Below are 22,281 nucleotides of genomic sequence, written 5' to 3' on the forward strand. Positions count from 1 at the left end.
AGCACATCTACTATTCACAAAGGTTGTTTTACGCGAACTAAACTAAATACATTTCAATGTGTCCCTTTTATAGTTGATCTTCGCAACACTTAATTCTAGGTATTTGAGGAACTCCGCAACATTTAATTCTAGGTATTTGAGGATCTCCGCAACATTTAATTCTAAGTATTTGATGTTGCTTTTGTCTTGCAGCCAAACAATGTTGCAGACTTATGTTGGTTGCATTTAATACACCTCCTCAAAAACAACATTAAATAAACTAAAAAAAACAATTCAGTACAAAAAAAAACTTATAAGACATGCTGTGCCTTCTGGGGTGCATACAATATCTTGGTTCAACATTTGTTGCATGGATTGGGGAAAACCCAGAAAAACCCAATCAAACCAAGCAAATATATATGTAGATAAATTAAAATAAATTTAAGTTCAAAAATTTAATAAAAAAAAAACGCAAAATAAGAAGATATTTCATAGTAGATAGGAGTGTTCATCCTTTTTGGTTTAGGTTTGTTGTTCATCGTCATCAGTAAGACCCATTCTGCTTCTTAGCTTGAGGAATCTGGCTGCAGGTAAAGTTTTTGTAAGAATATCAGCTAGTTGGTTGTCTGTGGAAATATACTCAAGAACAATTAGCTTATTTTCAATCTGTTCCCGAGAAAAATGGTATTTAATATCAATATGCTTTGATCGTTTGTGACATGAGGGGTTGTTTGCAATGCTAATGCATCCCTGATTATCTTCGTAAAGTTTTATCGCTTCATTAATTTCAAATTTAATACTTTTCATTAAAGACTTAATCCACAAAGATTCTCTAACTGCTTCGAATAGAGCCATGTACTCGGCTTCAGTTGATGAGGCAGCCACCGAGTTCTGCTTCTTAGTATTCCATGAAATAACATATGATTCAAATAATTTAAATATGTAACCGGTTGTACTTTTTCTATCGCACTCACTACCCGCCCAGTCAGAATCAACATATCCTGTAATAATATTTTTGAAATTAGAGTTCTTAACAAAAGTTAATTTAAGATCAGCTGTTCCTTTCAAATACCTAAGAACTCTTTTTAAACATGTCCATAATTCAATATTATTATTATTAGTATATCTACTTAATATACTAATTGATGCACACAAATCCGGTCTTGTACACAACATTACATACATCAAGCAGCCTATTAAATTTCGACACGGTGCATCATAACTTTCTTTTGAGCTTAAGGCCGCAAAATTTATTTTACTTGGTAGTGGAGTGCTTACTGGATTACATTCTTCCATGTTAAATTTCTTTAAAATATTTTTAATATAAGGCGTCTGGCTGAGCTCGAACTTGTTTGATTTTCTTTCTATTTTTATTCCTATAAAATAACGAATTTCAAGTAAGTCAGTCATTCTAAATTTTGTCATGAGATATGATTTTAGTTTAGTCATGGTGTCATGGCATGAAAATATCGCCTGCGGCTATCGATCACAGCCCGAATGCAACAAAAAGAAGAGGAGAAGCTAATACGGTCTTCCCACACAGCCCATCTGTGAGGAACGTTTGGGATTTTTCGCAGATGCGAAACTCGTGTTCCCACAGAGCTGCATCAAAGTGCATCTGCATCCGAACAGCTGATCGATCAGCTGTGGCTCATGAAAACGTAAACAAAGGCGGTCGAATTGGCAGTTGCAAATTTGAAATGGAGCATTTACCAACTATTTTGGCTGATGTACAACAGCAAAAGGCACAGATTTCGTCAGAATTTATCCGCAATAAATTTAAATGAATTAAATGACAAGGAATTTTAGTTTTTCTAACGATTTTTCTCTAACAAAGAGCAAATTCCCCGAAGAGTGTCTATAGGTGGTATAGGCATCCAAAATCTTTAAAATAAGGTAGAGGTAGGCGGTTTATATTAAATAGTAACAATTGGGGACATATTGGGGCAAGAATATACAGAAAAAACGCCAACATCTATTTTGGGCATGCTTGTAGCTTTGGCGCCACGTTTTAAATTCCATATCTCATTTGTTTCTCGCCAAGTGTGTATACACTTTCGTAGTGATGGTCAAATTTTCAGAGTTGCACCGAAAAACTATCGCCTAACTATCGCCAAACAAACGGTCGTTACATTTAGATGCGCTTTGATGCAGGGCCAATTGAGAAAATTCGGAACGGCAAAACCTTATGGACCGTTTGTTCAACGGACGGTAGATGCGCTTTGACGGTGTGTGGGAAGACCCTATAAAGCTTAGTACTCTGACGACGAAAATCCGCCGTTTAAAGGAAAAAATATATATAAATAATGCAAACCGACTTGGTTTTTAAACATAAAAACAGGCAAAATTGTATAAATATTCAGAATATACTTTGATTCATTTGAATTATCGTCCTGCCAGACTTCACCAATGTTATTGGTCAGAGCTGCCACCCCTTGCCAGGATTGCTTACAGCGAAAAGTTATCGAATGTAACCAGTGTTGGGAAGCCATAAACTTGTAACGTTTTTTTATTTGAATTTTTTAATTTTATCCATTTATAAATGTTTTATGAGATTACCTGGAAATATAAACATTTTTATTCTTACAATTGTGTTGAGACAATTTTCTGTCCTTTGTGAAAATATCCCTCGGTTTATATCAAACAGAAAAATGCAGTTATATTTCGCTTTTAAAAAACTGTATAATATATATTTTTATTTAAAAAAAAGACAGTCAGTCTTTGTGCAACAAATGTACATGGATAAATGCCGCGTTTACACAATCCTCCATTCATTCCAATGTGTTTTTTATATTTATTTTGCATTATTATTATTTATACTCTCGTTTTATTTTGGTTGTAAGTACCATTTTAGGGGGAGCAGGTGGATTAAGTAATAGTAATTATCTCCTCTCGTTCCTTTCGTTTTCGTTTCCGTTTCTGTTTAAGCGATACTATTTTGGTTCAAGTCCTTGTGGTTTTATGTACATATTTAAACTAAATTACGAGCTACAAATTACTAGTGTGTTTTGTGTTTTTTGTGCTTTGTGGGCGTTGAATCTCGCTTTGAGTTGTATGTAAGTACAGAGTGTGCGTTTCGTGTGTTTTTCGTGTTACAATAAATATCTCTAAGTTTAAGTATGTCTTAGATGCTAAGGGTACATACATACAAGCTGCTAGGCAGGGGCGTGAATTGGGAAGCAGGGCGGGGTTTTCAGAGGGATGTAAGGCGGGGGGAGGGAATGCAGCTGCTACAAAATATCGGAATTGATTTTTTTTCTTTTTGGAAATTAACTAACATGCATACACACATATACATACGCCCTGGGGCCCTCCAGGATTTTCTTTTTCACGGAGTACCTTTAATTTGATTTGATTTTTTCTCTTTTAGATGTTTTTTCTTCATGATTTATAGCCCCTTTTAAAGGTCTTTGAACATTAATCAAAGAAATCTATAAGCTACTGGGTATTTTACAAATTGAAATCGAACTTTTTTATCTTGGATTTTGGGTTTAATTTAGTGAAATGTTTTGTCCTCGAATTGAAATCAAACTCAAATATTTAAAAAGCAAACTTTTACAACTTTAAATTTAAATTAAAGAATTATGGGAATTAAAATACTTTAGGATATCATTTTTAAACTTCAAACCTCTAATTCATTCCCACAAATTTGACAAAAGGGGTAACCTATTCCAAGTCAAACCACGACTCCGTGAAAGTTATATCCCGAACAGACCCGATAGACAAACCGATTACATAGATATAGATACAGATACATTTAAAGTGAAGACTTAGGACTAAGGCTTACAGCTACGGGCTAATGGCTACAGGAACTAGTGCTAACTCGCAAAGTTATAGCTGCGCACCGCCCGGCCGGGCGTCACCAGCTCCACCTTGATGTTGGCCGTAGCCGTCACCTTGGTGGTGTTGCTGTCCGAGTGAGTCGTCTCCACCGTCACCTCCGGCTGCACCACGATGCTCTGCAGTTCCGGCGGATATACTGCCGCCGGAAATGGAGGCGGTGGCTGCTGATGCTGCTGCTGGGGGTGCGGGTGTGGATGCGGATGCTGGGCGGCTGCCTTGTGATAGGCGGGAGGCGGGGCCGCATAGGAGGCGGGACGAGATTCCCTCACTCCCCCTCCGCCTCCTCCATGATAGCCACCGTAATTCGGGAGCGGGGCACTCCAGTCGTTGGGCATTTGGATGGACGAGTTGCTGGACTTCCAGGACTGGGGCTCCTCGGTGATCGTGGTCAACGACGGGTCGTTCACATCCTTGTAGTTGTGGTGGTGATGGGACTTGCAGCTGCCTCGAGAGGATCGGGATCCCTGCACCACATAGGACTTGCCAGAGCGCTTGCTGCTCCTCACGGGCAGCGGCGAGGGAGTGGATATCCGATCGGGATGCTCCAGGGGCACCAGCTCGGCCTCCGGACCGAGCATGCTCAGCAGAATGGGGAATACTACCAGGCTGTTGCAGGCGCCCACGCAGAGCACTACGAGCAACAGCCAACAGAAGTGCCGAATCACGAACTCAAACGGCGAAGTCGAGAGCATGAAGACCGCCACGCCGGAGGTCAGCATCCCGTGGACCAGCGGGCCCAGGGACATCTGCATGCTCAGCTGGACGCGACGCTGACGATTGCCGACGGATGTCATGAAGCCCTGGAAATTAGAAGAAAAAAGATGTTTATAACAGAAAAATCGTGGCGGAAAACTCTGAGCACTCACCAGTGATATCAGCACATTAAAGCACAACATCATGCCAACGCTGAGGATGAGTATGACGGCTGGAATGGCCGAGAGCTTGATGCCCAGCAAGGTCATGGCCCCAAAGATCTGGGCCAGCGAGGCCAGAACACTGAGGATCACCAGGAAGGCGGCCCAAACGGACAGCAGCAGCAAGGAGACCAAAACCAAGGCAGCCAAGAACACGCAGGCCAGGATCATGGCCAGGGACGATCGCAGGGTCATGTACTGCTCCCAAAAGATGAACGGAATGCCTAAAAAAGGAACTTTAGCTTAGAGAGAGATCCTCATAAGAGTCTTAACTAGCAAACTTACCCGAGGGATAATTGGGCAGACCGAACCCTTCGAACTTTACGCTCAGATCCCGAATGTGACCGATTAAGGTCTTGATCTGCGAAGTATCCGTCAGTCCGTGCAGGTAAAAGGGCATCTGGGCGTAGACCAAGGGTAGGCTCTTGGGGATCTTCAGGTCGTACTCGGTGGGCTGGTGGAAATACTGTCGCGGTTCGGGATAGAGTTTGCCCTGTAAAAGATTGTTTAATAATTAGTTTAAGCTTGTACAATATTATTTAAGGTATTTAAAGGACTTTCAACTTAAAAGGTTTGGTTATAATAGATTTAAATTTAAAATAAATTAAGCTACTAACCTGAGAAGCTCCATAAGCAAAAACATCATTGGTGGCCCACGCCGACAGATAGTTGTAGAAGGCCTTCGGATTGATGATACCATCAGAGTTGACCAGCCGACTCGTCACCACCAGATCCTTGTCCACAGGATTGTCCACGTGGCCCGTCTGCACGATGAGCTTGTAGGCCAGAATGGCATCGCTGCTGGCGTTGGGGAACCAGCACTCCTTGGTCAGCCTTCCATCCCGAATCTCCTCGTCAAAAGTCTTCTGCAGATTGCTCAGCCACTCCCGGAAGAGCAGCAGCCAGAAGTCTGGAAGACCTCCATTATCGTTCTTGATCACATGTGGCACCCGGACGAAGGAGTCGTGGTAGTCCCGCAGCAACTGCTGCTGCGTGGGATACTCAAAGTTGCCCTGGGTCACCGCGTACATGCTGTAGAATCCAAAGAGTCGCGTCTGGGCATCCAGGAACTTGTGCTCGTTGCTGCTCTTCGGCACCAGGTCGATGATATCCAGGCCATCCTGCAGCCGGGTGGAGGCGTACAGGCTGGATATTAACGCGGCCAGGAAACCCATCACGGCCAAGAACTTCACCCAGCTGCGCATTAGGAAGGGTGTGTAGTGCTCGAAGGCAAAGTTGGCCAGCGAGAAGGAGGCCAGCGAGTGGCTGCTTCCTGCCTGGCCTGGAGCCTGAGACCTCTGCTCCAGCAGGGGATTCTGCGCCGGCAGCGGCACCCTGTTGTTGTTACACGCCTTCGGGTGGTGCCTAGACCCGCGTCCACCATTGTTGTTATTCAGGGCCAGCACCTGGGGAGGAGGCGCCACCTTCGGCTGCTCCTTCCACACCGGAAAGCAGCAGCAGAAGATGTCCGCTCGGCCGGCGGTGCGTCGTCGCAGATCCAGCGAGATCATCGCAGGGAAGACCAGCAAAGCCGCCGCCAGATTGGAGCACATGACGATCGCAGCCTGCAGGCAGAAGACCTTGAGGGCCGGCACCGGGATGAAGGCAGCCGCAAAGAAGGATCCCGCCGTGCTGCAGGCCCCAAAGAGGATGCTCGGACCCACCTTCTTCAGGATGAGCTTTGTCTGCTCCCGCCGATTGCTCTCCGCATAAGCAGCCGTCAGCATGAAGATGTGGTCGACGCCCAGTCCCAGTGCCAAAAACGGCACAACCTGGGTGCTGGCCGCATTGAAGACGATGCCCAGGAGGGCGCACAGACCCAGTCCCGCCGCTGTACTGAAGCACATGAGCAGGACACCGGCCACGCCGACGCTGCTCTGTCCCCGGACGGGATCCCTCCAGCGGAGGAGCGTGCAGAAGGCATACAGCACGGTGACTGCCACTCCAATCACGATAGACAGAGCGCTGGGATGCGAGAACTTGGCCAGGATGTCATCCAAAGCCGCCGAGCTGAACACGTAGATGTCGTAGTTGGCCGAAATCCGCGACTGCTTGCGCAGCAGCTGCTCCACTTCCCGCGAGAAGTTGCGCTGCCAGGCGTTGAGCACCTCGGCGGCCTTCTCCTGGGTCCAGCCCAGATGATGCACCTTGTAATTGTCATACCATTGATCGTACATCTCCTTCTCGGTCATCAGCTGCACCACCGTCTGCAGGGCCTGCGCCTTCCTCAAGTGTCCGCTGCGGTTCCTCTTTGCTCCGCCCACAATGAGCTCCTCCGGCCAGTGCATGTACTTGGCCGCATAGCCGTAGCACCCGCCGGAGAGGATGGCTCCCACATCGGGCGGCTGGCTGCTGTTCTTGTTGGGCGCCGTATTGGGACAACTGGGATTCTGCGGATTGAGGCAGGGCTTCTCCATATATCCGCTGCCGATGGCCGCCCGCTTCATGTACTGTTCGACGGTCTCGAAGTCGAAGCTGATCTTCTCCTCGGTGAGCTTTTGTTTCATGTACTGCATCACCGAGCTGGGGTTGAGTGTGGTCCACAGGAGTCGCTGTTCAATGCCACTGAAAGAGCAGAGAGAAAGTGGGGAAAGGTCGGGTTAGTTGGGTATTAATGGTATCTTGAAGATACTGTGGCTTATATTAAATCTACTTACGGTATGACCACCGCAGATTCCGGTCCCAGAAGCTGGCTACCCTCCCAGAAGCAGTCCAGCGGCGTGATAATCGAGCATGGGATGAGGTGGCGCAGGATCTGCTCGACGTAGTATGTGCCCTCGAATGAGGGCGCACTGGGTTTGTTGCACATGTCTCGCAACCCCCATTCCGTGTCGTACAGATGCACCTTGACGGCGGTGGCCTTGACCAGGACATCGAGGTGCGCCAGTAACGCCTGCGGATGCAGGACCGAGGCATTGGGGTCATGTGTCGTCTGTATGAGCAGCTGATGCGTCGTGGACTCGTCCTCTCCGATCGTCTTCTGTGTGTAGGCCAGCTCCGCCTCCAGGCGACCGCCCTCTTGGATCCACAGCTGGTGAACCTTGGAGTGGATCTGGGCGCTCTTCAGGCCGACGCAGAAGGTGCTCAGCACCAGGATCGCCACGAAGAGCACCTTGCCCGCATGCTTCTGTACGGAGCTGCCGAGTGTTTCGAGGTGGGACTGGAATACTGATCGCAGATAGATCGCTGTCCGGCTGCCACGCGCCTTGCCCTGCAATAGCGAAAGGAATGCGGAATTTTATGTTTAGTTTCTGGTATTTTCTAAGCTTTTTCTCTCTCTCTCCCTCTTTCTCTGCAGCCATAAATAAGACATTAAAATTATAACGAAACAGCGTGTGGCCATATAATTTATCTCTGCGACTCCCCAGTGAAGCCGTCATCCGCACATGGGCGTAGTTTTCACAGAATTCTTCAAATTTTTCAATACTTGGCACCCTTGGCTGCCACGTCCATGCCTCCGTTGACCCCACCCAAGTCTCCAAGTCCCGATCCCGAGCCTTGCAACCACAAAAACAACACAACACGCCGCTGTCGTCATTGGCGGCCCAAAAACGAGGGGAAAAAAGAACCAAAAAAGACACAGGCAAACCTACAGCTGTGTTCACGGAAATAGCAGTGCCCAACGACCTGCACGTTTAAGATCGGAAAATCCTGTTACAAACACTATTTTCATAAATTTTTTTTTCATAAAAGCTTAGTATATTTAATTATTAACAATACCACAATCATTTAATTTAGGTAACATAAACCTTTTAGAAGATATAGCTAATAACAACAAAAAAGGTCTATATTATGCCGATCATTGAAATAGCAGTGAAAAACTAAAATTCTTCATAAATTTAAAAATTTCGTATAAGAAACCTATTTCTTCTTAAATTCCAATTGACTATGATCTAATATTTTGTTAAATAGCCTTTAGAAGCTATCATAGCCTCATACCTGGGTGGCATGGAGTCCACCAAGTCTTAGCAACGCTTAAGGGGAATATGGCCTCATTCCTCCTGCACAAATCGCTAAAGCTGCGGCTTAGAAGTCGGAAACTTCTTTAATACGTAGCCCTTGATGTCTCCCATAAGTTTTCGATCGGAATAATATCCGGGGACTGTGCAGGCCATGGCAGTGCATCCACTTTTTCATTAAGAACCCACTCCTTGGCCACCTTGATGGTATGATTAGGGTCACTGTACTGCTGAAATGTCCAAATTAATGGCATATTTTCCTCAGGATACGGCTGCAAGACAGTTTTTAATATTTAGACGTAAACATAATGGTCTTTGATCCCACCGATCATATTTACGGGACCTAAAACGTTGTATGAAAAGTATACCCATACCATGATTTTTAGGGCACCGTGTTTTACTGTCTTCAGCGTATGGTTTGGGGGGTACTATCTATTTGGGGGTCGACGGACATATTGTCTTGTCCTATTCCACCAAATAAAACCAGTTTGGAGTCATTTGTCCAAAGGATATTACGCCATTTGAAAAGTGGCAGTTCAAGGGGCTATTGGCGAACTCCAATCTGGCCTTGATATGCCTATAACCAAGCAGTGACATTTTCCATGGACTTCGCGAATCTAAAATTTATTCAATAAGTCCCCGGCGAATGGTCCCATGACTGATTCCCATGCCAATTCCCGCTCATATATCCCTAGAGGATGCAAAAGGACGAGCTTTGCTGAAGCGAAGTACGCGTCGAGCCTGTACAATTGGGGTTTTGCGAATCGTACCCCGTTTTTTTTGGGTTCGGTTCATATTTTATGACTTATAAACTATTTTAAAAGAACAATTTGAAAGATTTGGAGACTCTTTACATGTTTTCCCCTTCTTTCTAGGCTAAATTATCTGATATCTTTCTCTCATGGAGCAGTGAGGTCCTGCGCCCACTAAAATAATTTTTTTTGCGTTGTAAAGGTGTATTATAGTATAAACTATAATAACGACCTTAATTAAAGTAATTTTTTACAAAATTAAAAGAAATTTCGGCACTTTTTGCGAAAGAAAATTAAAAACTGCTATTTCAGTGATCGGCCAAAACGAGCTGCATATGTGAAAAAATATCAATAAAACATAAAAGTAGAGCAAATCTAACGGAATTTTTTCTCGATTCTTATCTTTATGTTCCATTTTACAAAAACAATGTGCAATAGATCAGCTTGCAAAAAGGAATATGTACAAAAAAACGTTTTGAAGTTGTTCCTCTGTCGCACTGCTATTTCCGTGAACACAGCTGTATAATCGCCTGCTTGGGCAATTGGATCGATCGCTGGCCGGGACTCTGGGCCTGGCCGGCTCTACCCCTTTCGCATCTGCAGCTCATTTCGTGCCGCCGCTGCTTCATCTGTCCGGCTCCCCCAGCTGCTGCTGCTGCAGTGCAGTACGGAAATTGAGCCCCTTTCCCAAAATAAAAAAGGTAAAAAACGAGAACCATGAACAAAAAAAAAAAAAGATAATAATGAGGCTCGCGCTAATGCTAACGTCTCAATCGAAGGTTTAGTTCAACAATCAGACAAACAGTGGAGCAAACAGGCTTAGACATGCGATTAAAATGAAGTACAACTTAATCTTCCGATTAAAATTGGTACTAACAGGAGGCTTGCTATAATCTTGATTCTTGCAATAATTATCCTGTTAAAATAAAACTTTACCGCGAAAAATTAAAGTGTAACCAAACACAAAGTATTTAAACTCAAGTAAATTGAAAATATTTCCATTAGTTATTTAACTTTAGGTTAAGACTTCTTTAAATTATAACCATTAGTCGGTGGTTACTATACAGCAGCATTGTGGTACAAGTTTATACACCCAAATGGTAATTTTCAAACTTTAAGGTAATATTTTTATAAAAATATTAGTCATACCTCAAGGTTAATAATGTTATAAAGAAATGGTTTCTACATGTTAAATTGTTAGTCCTAAATTAGCCTTTTTCATGTTAAACTTTAAATGTCATGTCAATGTAAACCTTAATTAGTTATAGAAAGAGGCCAAAAATAGTCATAAGAAATCATTAATAAAATTATTAAAGTTTAAACAAAACCTAAGAAAGAACCCACCTAACCCACTGTGCCCCCACAAGAAACGGCGCACCCAGCAATGTCGGGGGATCGAGGCAGCCAAATAACACATTCCATGCGGTCCCGAACCCGAGCCCAGACCCGAAACCGACTCGAAACTTCTCCACGGCTTGTGGCGTTTCCGCGCTGCGCCCGCCTTTTATCGCTTTTCACAGATTTTTCCCGGGCCAAGTCAGGTTGTGGCCCAACGAAAGAAAAAAAAAAACGAAATGAAGGGGAAAAGCTGCAGTGCCCAGGAATGGCTTTATTGTTTGGTCTTTTGAGCGTTTTACGACTACCGTTAAGATAGAGCGGGAGTCAGTCGTAAACAATCACCGCTTGATGTCTCTGTTAGCAGTGGACGTAGTGGGAATATATACGCTAGATCCCACTAGGAATCCGGCTACATAGGGACACTACTTCCTGCTGCTTGTTTATGCAGCCCAGTAAGCAGCATTTCCGGAAGGAGGCAAACATCAAACGCGGCTAGACTTGGGCTCTCGACTTTGTCGCCATTAATTAAGTCGTTGGCGGCACAGCCACTTTGAGAGACTGACTGCCTGCGGCGGCGATCTGGTCTCGTGTTCGTGGAATTTTTCCATAATTTTCTCCCCCAGCGCACGGCCAAGGTGAGGTGCGCAAACGCAAACAAAAGATGCACAAAATTCTAGGAATTTTTCACCGCTCCTTGTGGCTTGTGGAGCAAAACGAAAAAACATTGTTGCATTTTGGCCCCTAGCGGCTGTTGTGGTTTAAAAATAAACTTAATCTAGATTTTGGGGGGTCGGCATTCCACAGCTTTAAGCCTTAAATTGAGTAATCTGAGTCGAAGGATTCTGACTATACAAAATGTATAGTTCTCAAATAAGATATTTACTGAAACCTTTGGTATTTGTAAGATACATTTGAAGTTATTTTTACGTTGAAGTATCTTTTGCTTAAAATATTCTGTTTTTTCTGTCATAAATATTTTTAAAACAATTTAAACTCAAGCCAAATCAAAAACACATTCAAATTTAAGTATTTTTCAATTTTTTGTGGATAAATAAAATGTGGAACAAGTCTAGATTAAACTCTAAAAACCTCTTAAATAATAAACCCATTTTGTGAGGCCTCTAATAAAAGCTTCGACATATATAACTTTTTTTTTTGCCTTGCCAACTGTTCGCTCAAGATTGAGCCATCAAGCGGGACGGCTTTATGTTAACGCTTGTCAGCCCGGCTGCTGGCTCTCTTTCTCGGCTGCCTTTGTATCTCGAAAAACATGCTGCTCGATCTGTGCGACATATCATCAATCTTGTGCTGTTTTTGCCTTGCGTGCCTCTTTTTTCCTTTCCTTCCTTTTTTTAGTCTTAGTTTTACTTTTTGTTTGTGTTAGTGCCCACCCCCGCAGTTCTCTGTGAGGAAATGTCACGGCCATTGATTTATGATCCTGCCCGGGGTTTCCTCCGCTTGCATTTTCAAATGAAAATGTTACTTTAATTCCGTGTACTTGCCTTTGTTGCCGCTGTTGCGACAGCTTCATTAGAAATGCGCACACACCGAGCGGCGGACTCAGCCTCCTTAATCCGCAGGCATAGAAAACGGAGGAAAATGGAGGAAAACCAAAGACCAGCTTAGATCCCATGACGAATGGGTACGAGTAAGAAGGAGATATGAGCTAGAGCCCAGCAGGTGCAGGTATATACACACAGATATGGTAAAGAAGTCTATCCTTCGATATGTTTATAAGGCAGAATATGTGATATTTAAAGGGATTTATTCATGTTAAAAAAAAATTATTTTTTACAATTATTTTCCATATATTTAAAAAACGTATTTTTTGTAGTTTTGTCAACTGCCTAAAACGATACTTTATTACCCATAGTGGAAGTTATAAAAAGTCCTTGAAGATTTAAATTTATTATGAAACATTCTGTAGTACATCTTGAAGAAAGCAACACATACTCTTGATTAAACCCAAAGATAATTAGTATCTTAATTATAGAATTTTCCCAGTTAATGCTCTGTCAGAATTCCAGTGTTTGGCGTTCTCTGTTGTTTACGATAAACACAATTTCTCAATCCCTCCATCACGCATCAATCAATCAAAGATCCGACACATCAACTGGCGGCGGGGTCTTAGAACCAAAACCAAGAGAAATAATATAAATTTTCTACCCCCCACAGAGATCTGACTACTTAATTACACGGTCCGCTCCGATTCGGGAAGAAGCAAACTTTTCCATGCCATTCGGAAATCTGACAGGCACTCGAGTCCCCCTCGAATATGGTGCGTTGGGCCATAACCATAAAATATGAGCGCACCCAGTTATGCCGCAATAAAAATCGAATGCAAAACCACACACAATAAAAAAAATGAAAGAAAAAAGATATTTAGCATAAAATGAAATTCAATATGGGCAGACGGACCACCCAGAGCCATTGAATATGAATAGGGCATCTTATAGAATTATGTATATGGACAACGATATTTATGGCTGTGAATCATTAGCGGGGAATCTGGCCGAAGCTTTCTCGCTGAAGATCCAAATCCCACAAAGGGATTAGCAGATCGTGCTCTATATATGGGCTGGGATCTCCGAGATCCAAGCTCCGGTGCCCGGACTTGTGTCACGGCTTTCCCATGTTTCTCACGTAAACGTGTGCCATAAAACTTGTAGCTACCATAAAAGTTATATGCCACTTGATAACGTTTTTGAATACGAAATCCCGGGCATTGCCACACCACATCCGATCTTTCCGTATGTGTACATACACATATATCTTGGCATTTAAATGGAACTGTGTTTTTTATATATTTTTTCACATGCCATTCACACACAGCTGCCTCTCGGCTGTCAAACAAAATAGCCCAAGAAATGGATATACTGACGGTACTGTCGGGTTTATTTTTAGGCGAGACTAGGACCCGGACCCTCCTCCATTAGGGACCACACACATTGTACACACAGAGAGATTCCAAATGGATAGCTGGAAAGTAAATTGATTTTTCTTTTTTTTTTTTGGGGCAATTAAAAGTGAGGCCCGAATGTGAAACCGTTGAATGCAAATTCCCTCTCGGTGGCCGCCGCCAATTTATGGCGCCCCCAAAACGTGACTAGCAAGCCGTTGTCGGTCGCATTTATTACCATTTTATGCTTCATGCTCTTCTTTTTTTTCTCTCCTTAAGTATTTGCATGCCCGTAAAAATGAAATCGTTAAAAAAAAAGAGTAAAAGGTTTGAAGGTCACCAGCGAGCGAAGGCTCAGGTGAGAGATGGTTGAGACAATTTACAGTTAACTCCAGAAGGAGCCAGGTGCAAAAGCAAGGGCCACCAGGATAGATACATATGCAGAGCCCTGATTTTGTTCCCAAAGTTTTAGCTTTAACTTCGATTTCAGGAGCAGAAAAAGAGGAGAAGGTTCACCTGCCCTTGCCCGGCGGCCGTAACAATTTTAATTTCTTTATTATTTTCGTCTGAAAATCGAAAACGCAGCTGAAAACTACTACCTGACGGCGGACCGCCGGCATTCACAGGTACACACGCACTCTCGGATCGCCTCGTTTCGTTTCGGATCGTATCGCAGCGCATTCGAGTACGAGAGCTCGAGCTCGAGTTTGAGTCTGAGTTTGAGTCTCTGTCTCTGGGTTCAGTGGAGTTGTCCGCTTGTCCGTCCGCTGTCCGTCTGTCCGTTAACTGCTTTTTCAGTGAATTCCGTGATTATTGCTTGAATGTTTCTTTCCGGTATTCGCTCTCTGTCACTGTGTCTCCGTGTACCTTGGCCGAGCCGAGCCCTGGGTCTCAGTTTCGTGGCTCTTGATCGTAAGCAAGTAAGGTAAGCCCCTCTCTGGGGTTTCGGGCCGCGTGCTGTGTGGTCGAGTTAATGTCTTCATAATTCTCCTGATTTTTCTCCTCTTGTCTCTCTTGCTTCGCAGCCTCAGTCGCAGACTGATGAAGACAATAACAGTTTTATGTGCGGCTCTTCTCGGCGTCCCGTCCCTAATGAAGACCAAGTCTGTACACACACACACACACGGAGCGTTTCATGTCTTTTTTCCTCTCTTGTTTTTAGTTTTATTTTTATTTTCATTTTTTTCACTTTTTTTTTTGGTTTGGTTTTCTGGGTTCCAGCTGCAGATGGTCTCTCGGGTCTCGGGTCTCTTGGGTCTCTGGGAGATCGGAGATCGAGTCAAGTTGGCCACGCACACACAGGGGCACACCTCCGAAGATCAAGCTGTCAATTGTTGAGTCTCCAGCTTCGGTTCCCCCTTGCCATGTGGGAGTTATATATGTGGGCCATTCGGGGCTCGTTTCGGGTGAAACGAGTTCGGACTGGGGGATAATGGGTCAAAGGATTATGTAAAGAGATTGGGTAACTTGTGAATGGGGAGGAATCCGATTAAAAGCAAGAGGAAATTATTCGGGGGAATATCTAGATGCAAGAATTGTGATAAACAATAAAGATTATAAAGTTTTTTCTACAAACGAAAGTAATTTAAGAACCCGTTTGGGCGGAATTTAAATTGAGGACTTATTCTGTCTGTAATTTGTATGCTAAATGTGTCTACTAAAGATGAAATATTAAATAGATCTGGTTTTTACTTTCCAACAATCAGATGTTAATTAGTTTGCTTGATTCAGACATTTGTTATCATTGTTTAAAGCAAAAAGTTAATGCAATTCTATAGCCCGGCATAATTTGGATATTTAATGAAGGTTAACAGTAAAACAAGAATATTAAATTAATTTTGCATTGTTCTCTGGCATTGTACATTATTCAAATTTGATAACTAAACAGTACATAATGCATACATTAAATTGAAAACAATTGCGTTTCGATTTAACGAACTTTATATCTTTGAAAACAAGTGGGATGTAGTTATCTCGAAAAATGTTTCTCTGGGTTAACTCTCCTTGGTATTCAATTGAGTCTTAACTCAAACCTATTCCCGATGAAAGATCTGCCACTTCCCAGAAGTGTACCGGGCACACACCTTATCTTGTTTGGCTCTCAACACGCCCAGCATGTCGAATTACAGTTAACTTGTTAAGCACTTCCTCCGTAAGCCGGAAACGCCTGTAGGCGTGAGATATCTTCATCGACATTCCCTTCTTCTTCTGGGAACCGAAGGCCATCGAAGGACGGCATCCACCCTTCTCGTAACATTTTATGCAGGTATCTTTCTCTCTATCCCCTAACACTCCTTCTTCTGCGGGAGGGAGTTTACCCAAGGATTATGCTCCTCCACTCGGTCGCCACTTGAGATCCAGACTCACCCTCGGTCGGATGCCTTTGATCTTTGTTTTCTTCGCTTCGATATTTCGTGCATGTGAATATCCCTGGAGTATTTACTTCTATAGATATATGTATATTCCAGTATTTGTGCGGGGCCTGCCAGCGTCTATCTGGGCAAATATCAAATAACAAATATTGATCGCGAGCGTGACAATGATTTATTTGCCTTACACCTTCCGCGCTCTCGAGATCTTATCAGGCAGATAACGATCTGGAAATTATAATATGGGACTTACGGCCTGAAAGTCAATAGAGACAGTGCGCTATGTGACTGAGGTTGTCGGGGGTCTAGATTAAATATTTAAGTTACCTACAGCGAATAGGAGAACACAATACGATCTTATATAACCAAGTTGAATTTGGTATTTAAAAATATTAGGAAAAGATAATATAGGATATATAATAATAACCTTATAAACGGTGAGGTTGAGAGCTCCCACCTGCTAGGACAGGTGAATATTGTTTATTTAAAACCCTTTAAACTTTCTTTTAGTAATCCTTCAACCTCCAAGATAGATTTCTATTCGTTTGCAATTTCCTAGTTTACCTTTTCCATTAAGATACACCCGCTTAATGCTGATTTCAAAGATAGTGCTACTGTTTTTCCTACGTTTTTCTGACTATTTGGGAAATGCTGCCCCGTGTGGATGCCGCAAATATTTATATGTTTGTGTTTGTTTTTCGAGGGCAGTTGTGAAAAAAGCGGCTACACGGACATCGGACATCGGATGGCCAGACACATCTCTCCCAGCATGACTAAACAAATTTATTGCCCACTGGCAGCAGCGGCAGCAACTTCTTCAAAATGCCGCCAATGTTGCTCAACTTCCTGTGCAAAGTATCTGTGTGTTTGCCTTACAATTGGCACAGCCAGCGAAATAGAAGAGAAGGGGTTAAGGTGGCGGGGAAGAGCCAACGACAAGCGATTTCATTCATGAATTCATATGTACGCATATCTTAAAGATACAACGGGCGTCGCTGCGAGTACATGGCCTGCATCGATAGTGCGGCATTGCCATAAATGAGTCGGGGCAAATAATAAATAAATAAATAAATAAATATCGATGGGGCGATAGAGTGTGTATGAAGGGATATACAAATGAAAACCGATATCAGCGATACTCTATTCTAGGCTTCAAAAACTCACAACGAATGATTAGTGGCTGGCACATGCAAACACACGTCGAAGTAAAAATAGAAGAAAGTGTTTTCTTTGTAAATTCATTTGATTTATCGATGCGTTCCGTAAACAAAAAGCCATAAATACTCGGTGGGGCAGTGTATCTAAAGGGTATTGCCTTGCTACATTTTACAAAGAAAGGTTTTAGAAGGAATTAAGATTGAGTAAAAGAGTGTAATAACATATTTTATAAAAAAAATAAGTTAAAAGTCTTTTTTTAAGAGTCAAAGTAAATTAAAATGCTTATAATTTCTAATAATTCTTTAGAAACTGATTTAAAAGGTAATGAATAATTACCTCTTAAAATAAGCAAAAAACGCTCACATTATATTATTACAAATATTCATAACTCAACCCAAAGACTTATTCGTTGAACCCCCAAGAAAAAGATCATATCGGTTGAGTTAGTAATACTCAACCTTATTTCGCATTCAGATCATGAATGAAAGCGTCATCCCCTTGAAGACAACGGAGACCTCCCAGAAGCCAAAAATAAAGAAAAAAAGAAACGAAATTTTCCAAAGAAAGAAATAAACAGAAATAATAACAATAATCGCGTTGGCTAATTTGCATAGTGACCAAAAAAAAGCAAAAGCAGACCCAACGCACAGCTTCGTTAGACGATTTTAATGTCTTAATATATTTCTTTAAATTGAGTCATTAAAATAAATCGCCATCGACGACGAGTATGAGGATGGGGATCGGAATCGGAATCGGGATGGAATGAAGTGGGATAGGATGACGACGACCACAAAAGACGCTGACGATGTCGGCGCCATCACGATCGATCGTTTGCCACAACTTTCCAGCGGAGTTCAGGATGGTTCAGACTCCGAAGTCGAAAGCACGTTACAGCCGAGAGCCCCAGAGACTTTACGAGAAATAATTGAGATGCACACACATACACGAGGCGAGGGCAAAAACATGGCAAGAGGAAAACAAACCATTTAGAGGGGACTTTTGGGGAGGGGACGGGTACTGGGGGGCACACACAACATCGAAGCAAGACACGCCACGCGGTCGGTCGGTTGCCGAGAAACTGCATCTGCAACTGCAACAATGATGAAGACATCAAGCTGTAAAAAGCACCAGCGAGAACCAGCGAGAAAACTTGAGAAGAGTCCAAGCACTCAGAGAAACAACGTATGGGAACAGGTAGAAGGGTTAATGCTAAGTTGTCTCATATAATATTTCAATGCAAGATTTTGGTAAACGGAAAATTCTTCTTCACTTTATATAGCCGCTATCCACTTTCAACCAAGAAAACTTAATATTTTAACTAAGAAACTATAAGATGTATAATTTTCAAATTAAATATGACTTTAAATCCTAATTATATCATGTATGCCACAGCAACAAGAAAATAATTCTAAAAAAAATATTTTTTGTAATTTCCCTGAATTGATCTAAATTTTGGTGTACATTTGATGGACAGTATTTTAACAGCAAATACAAAAAGCGTGCGTCAGTGAAATTTTTTCCTTTTGCCTCTGTTTTTTTCTTCTGGTTTTTCTTTTTTGGGCCACCCGCATTCGATGGCCCGAACCAAACCCGAAAACCGATCTCTGGCCCGCTTCATTTGCATCGTCGGCCATAACAACAACAATCAGGAGAAACGCTTTGGCAACGACAATGGAAATAATGATTGTTTACTGTTCTTTTCGAGTTAGAAAACTAATTTTAAAGACGACAGAGGGATACGCTGTCACAAAGTAGAAATGTAATAGAAAATATCTATATAATCTTCCTGGAATATACCAGCTTTTAAGTGCAAGAATCCATAAATAAACATTGAATAAACTATTTTGTATTAGAAACTTATATAGTTTGACCATATTTTCAAGCTATAAAATATATCTTGATATTTTTAAACCTCACTTTGCTCAATTACTTGCCAATATAACCGACTTTAGCTGACTAACTTTACTTTGCGTAAGTATTTCAGAAATTATTTAGATTGTGCATTACGTCACGCATTAGTTTCTAAACAATCTGTGAAAAATGCTCGGCTGATATCAAAGAGCATCTGAAAAATGTAAGGGGGTTTTTCGAGGAGGGCTCTGACGATAGTGGGGTTTTCGAGGAGGACGGAACGAGGACTGGGGCAACAGCACGTACGAAATGACTCTCAACTGCGGCCCACCCATGTTGGATTGTACAGACGCACAGATACACAGATACACCGAGTACAGATACACTGACACACAACAGTCCGCGGCTGGTTGTTGTTTATTATTTCTTGAAGCTTTTTGCCTTTTGCCTTTTTGGCTGCCTTCTCACTGGATCTCCTGCTGCTGCTGCCGCTTTTTATTTAATTTTTTTTATTCGCCTTTTTGCCAAGTCTCAGGCTGGGCTGCATTGCTGTTTTTGGCGCAGTTGCAGTTGTTATTGTTTCGCTTTTGCGGTCGGGCCAACTCTGCACAGTAGCGCCAAAGTAATGAAGTTGTCTGTGGATATGTCCGTCTTCGTCTCCGTCTCCGTCTGCGCTCCGTTCGCGGTGCATTGGGGAACGTAAAGTCCTGCTGTGTGGCTGCTCACAGCGCAAATAGTCGTAGATTGATGGCAATGCACACAGAGAAATTGACCACAAAATTGGTGATAAATTATGAAGAATTCTTTGGATCAATAAATGCGTCTCTTTTTAGACTTTAATCTTTGAAAATTGATATAACTATTATCTAGTTTTTGTTTAAAAATGTAAACAAATGTGAAGAGTGTGTGCTAAGCTCAGATTATTTTCAAAATATATTTAAAATATTTTCTGCTGAGCCAATTTATCAATTTTCTACAAAACCAGGATTAACATAAAAAAAACCGACTTAAAATAAGTAAAACTCATGCCATGTTAAGCTGTTCACGATTTTTATGACTGGTCTTGTCGTAAACAAATGCCTATATATAGATATAAATCCTCCACGCTCTTGAGATCTAAACAGTAAAATAACCAAAATTTGCATATAAGCCGATTGGCTACATAATGTCAGGTGATTTTGGCTAATCACTGTAATTAATAGACGACTGGCAGGGAGACCAAGATTCCGACAACTCTATTAACCAGAGAACACACTAAGCGGCAAAAAGAAAACGAAACGAAATGAAATGAAATCGAAAAGACTGGAGAAGCAAAAGACATGGCGACGACAAAAACGCGAAAAAATATTGCGAGAGATATTGGCAATAAAATTTATTGAAATCTGTCCAGCCGGCTTAATGGGCGCATTAAACAAAGGCCGCTGCGCTTGGGCTTTACAGTCCAACTTCTGTTATGTTCGCCTCTTACTAAAGGGTTTTTTTTTACCGAATTTGCAATAAAATAAGGCAATCAAAGTTTGGGTAATTTAGCCTAATTAGTTGTAAAAGGTTTCTTGTAACTTCTGAAGAAGTGTTTTTTAGGGGGTTTTTTTAAGGAAAGTTCACCTAGCTAGAATATTGAAAGATAGTTTTTTAAAGATTTATTTTTTAAGTCTTTAGTTTGAGAAAAGTATAAGTGAAATATGTTCATAAGGATTTTGATTGCTAAGATAGATAGGGTAGATATTAGATGAGTTAGAAAATGTTTTATATATTAAAAACTGACTGCTGTCTAATGATAGTAAATAGTTAAACCTTTTCTGGACTTATGGAACTTGAAAAGATTGTGCAATTTCCCTAAAATAGATAGATGAATGTCTTTGTACAGCAGTTAAAGACTTCATAAATTTAAAAGTTGAATCAAAGGAGGCTCTACTGTCTGCAGAGTACTACGTGCGCTGAACTCACCTTATCGATCTGGTCGAGCGCCACTTGGGCGTCCACCCAGCTGGTGCGTATATAGAGATCCGAGAATAGTTTCTCATCGACCACATCGCCGTGTGTGTCCGGAACGCGTGGGAGGCTGTCGCGGTCCATTATTTAGCGTTATCTTTGCTGGCTTGGGATGCGGATGCACGGATATGGATGCGGATTCCGGATGGAATCTGAGCAGATACGTTTGAGAGAGTGCTTGCCTCGGGGAGGCAGTTTGGGCTTATAGTTCGAACGCGATGCAATGAGTATTAATTACTGCCTTGAATTTGTGTTTTGTTTAAATGCATTTTGTGCACTGCACTCTGCATTTTCTCGCTCTCTTCTGCCTGCTGCTGCTTCTTCTCGCTCGTTCGTTCGCTCTCGCACGCTGTGTATCTTCTGAGCGCTCTTTGCTGTTGTTGTTGTTTGGGTTTTTGTTGTGATTGCAGGCTTCGCTTTTTTGATTCGAAAGATTTATTTCGTTGATTTGTACGCGCTTTTCTTCGGGTTTTTTTCGGGGTTTACCTCGGCGGCTGTGGGCACAATTTTTTGGGGAATTGGACAGAATTTTCACACATCATTCACACACATGGAAAAGCGACGGACGACGGACGCTCACGTTTTCTTTTCGTTGTCGTTTTGCTTTCGCTCTTTCTCTCTTGCTTTTCGCGCTCTCTGCGACTGCTTCTTCTTGACACTTCGCGCACGCACACACACTAATAGAACTCACGGTGGCCGGATTTTTCGGCTTTAATCCACAAAAACTTCGGCTGAGTTACAATATCTTCTTCTTGGCTCCAGCACGAGTTCTGCGCTATTTATCTTTGTTGTTGTACCACACACAGTGGTGCACTGACAGATACAGTGTAGACGTTATGGCCGCGCTCGCTCCGCACTTACAACCGTTTCGTTCGAGGATCGCACGCAGTCTGAGAGATGTATCTGTATCTCGCGGATGCGGCACGCCAGGCCAACAACTTCATTAGGCGAGCGCGACTTGCCTCTCTCGCTCTCGGCTGCACTGCGTATGTATGCGTGGGCGACTCATTCACTGGCAGCTAAAGTACGCTCCCGGCTCTCTCACTCTCGCAGCTCTCGCGCTCTTGAGTCTGCGGCCATTTTGGTTTGAGAACGCTCTCTCCGAGGGCCGGTCGAACGGTTTTCAAGAGCAATGGAATAGGGAAAATACCGAGGGGTGTTTTAAAAGTTTCGTAAAATCAAGGTGGTTTGTATTTTTTAATATAAAAAAAGAAAACACTTAACGGT

General features: G+C 42.5%; 1 protein-coding gene across 1 annotated transcript; it reads right to left on the reverse strand.

The window, feature by feature from the left end:
- Positions 1-2,650: 2,650 nt before the first annotated feature.
- Positions 2,651-21,926, reverse strand: ptc (protein patched). Its single transcript, XM_017175757.3, has 6 exons — positions 21,010-21,926; positions 7,394-7,947; positions 5,354-7,301; positions 5,022-5,229; positions 4,689-4,960; positions 2,651-4,622 (listed from the first exon to the last, which is right to left on the reverse strand). The coding sequence occupies exons 1-6, from the start codon at positions 21,136-21,138 to the stop codon at positions 3,798-3,800; spliced, it is 3,936 nt and encodes a 1,311-aa protein (XP_017031246.1). The 5' UTR covers positions 21,139-21,926; the 3' UTR covers positions 2,651-3,797.
- Between the last annotated feature and the right edge of the window lie 355 nt (positions 21,927-22,281).

The sequence above is a fragment of the Drosophila kikkawai genome, chromosome 2L (genome assembly GCF_030179895.1).
Source record: "Drosophila kikkawai strain 14028-0561.14 chromosome 2L, DkikHiC1v2, whole genome shotgun sequence".
NCBI lineage: Eukaryota > Metazoa > Arthropoda > Insecta > Diptera > Drosophilidae > Drosophila > Drosophila kikkawai.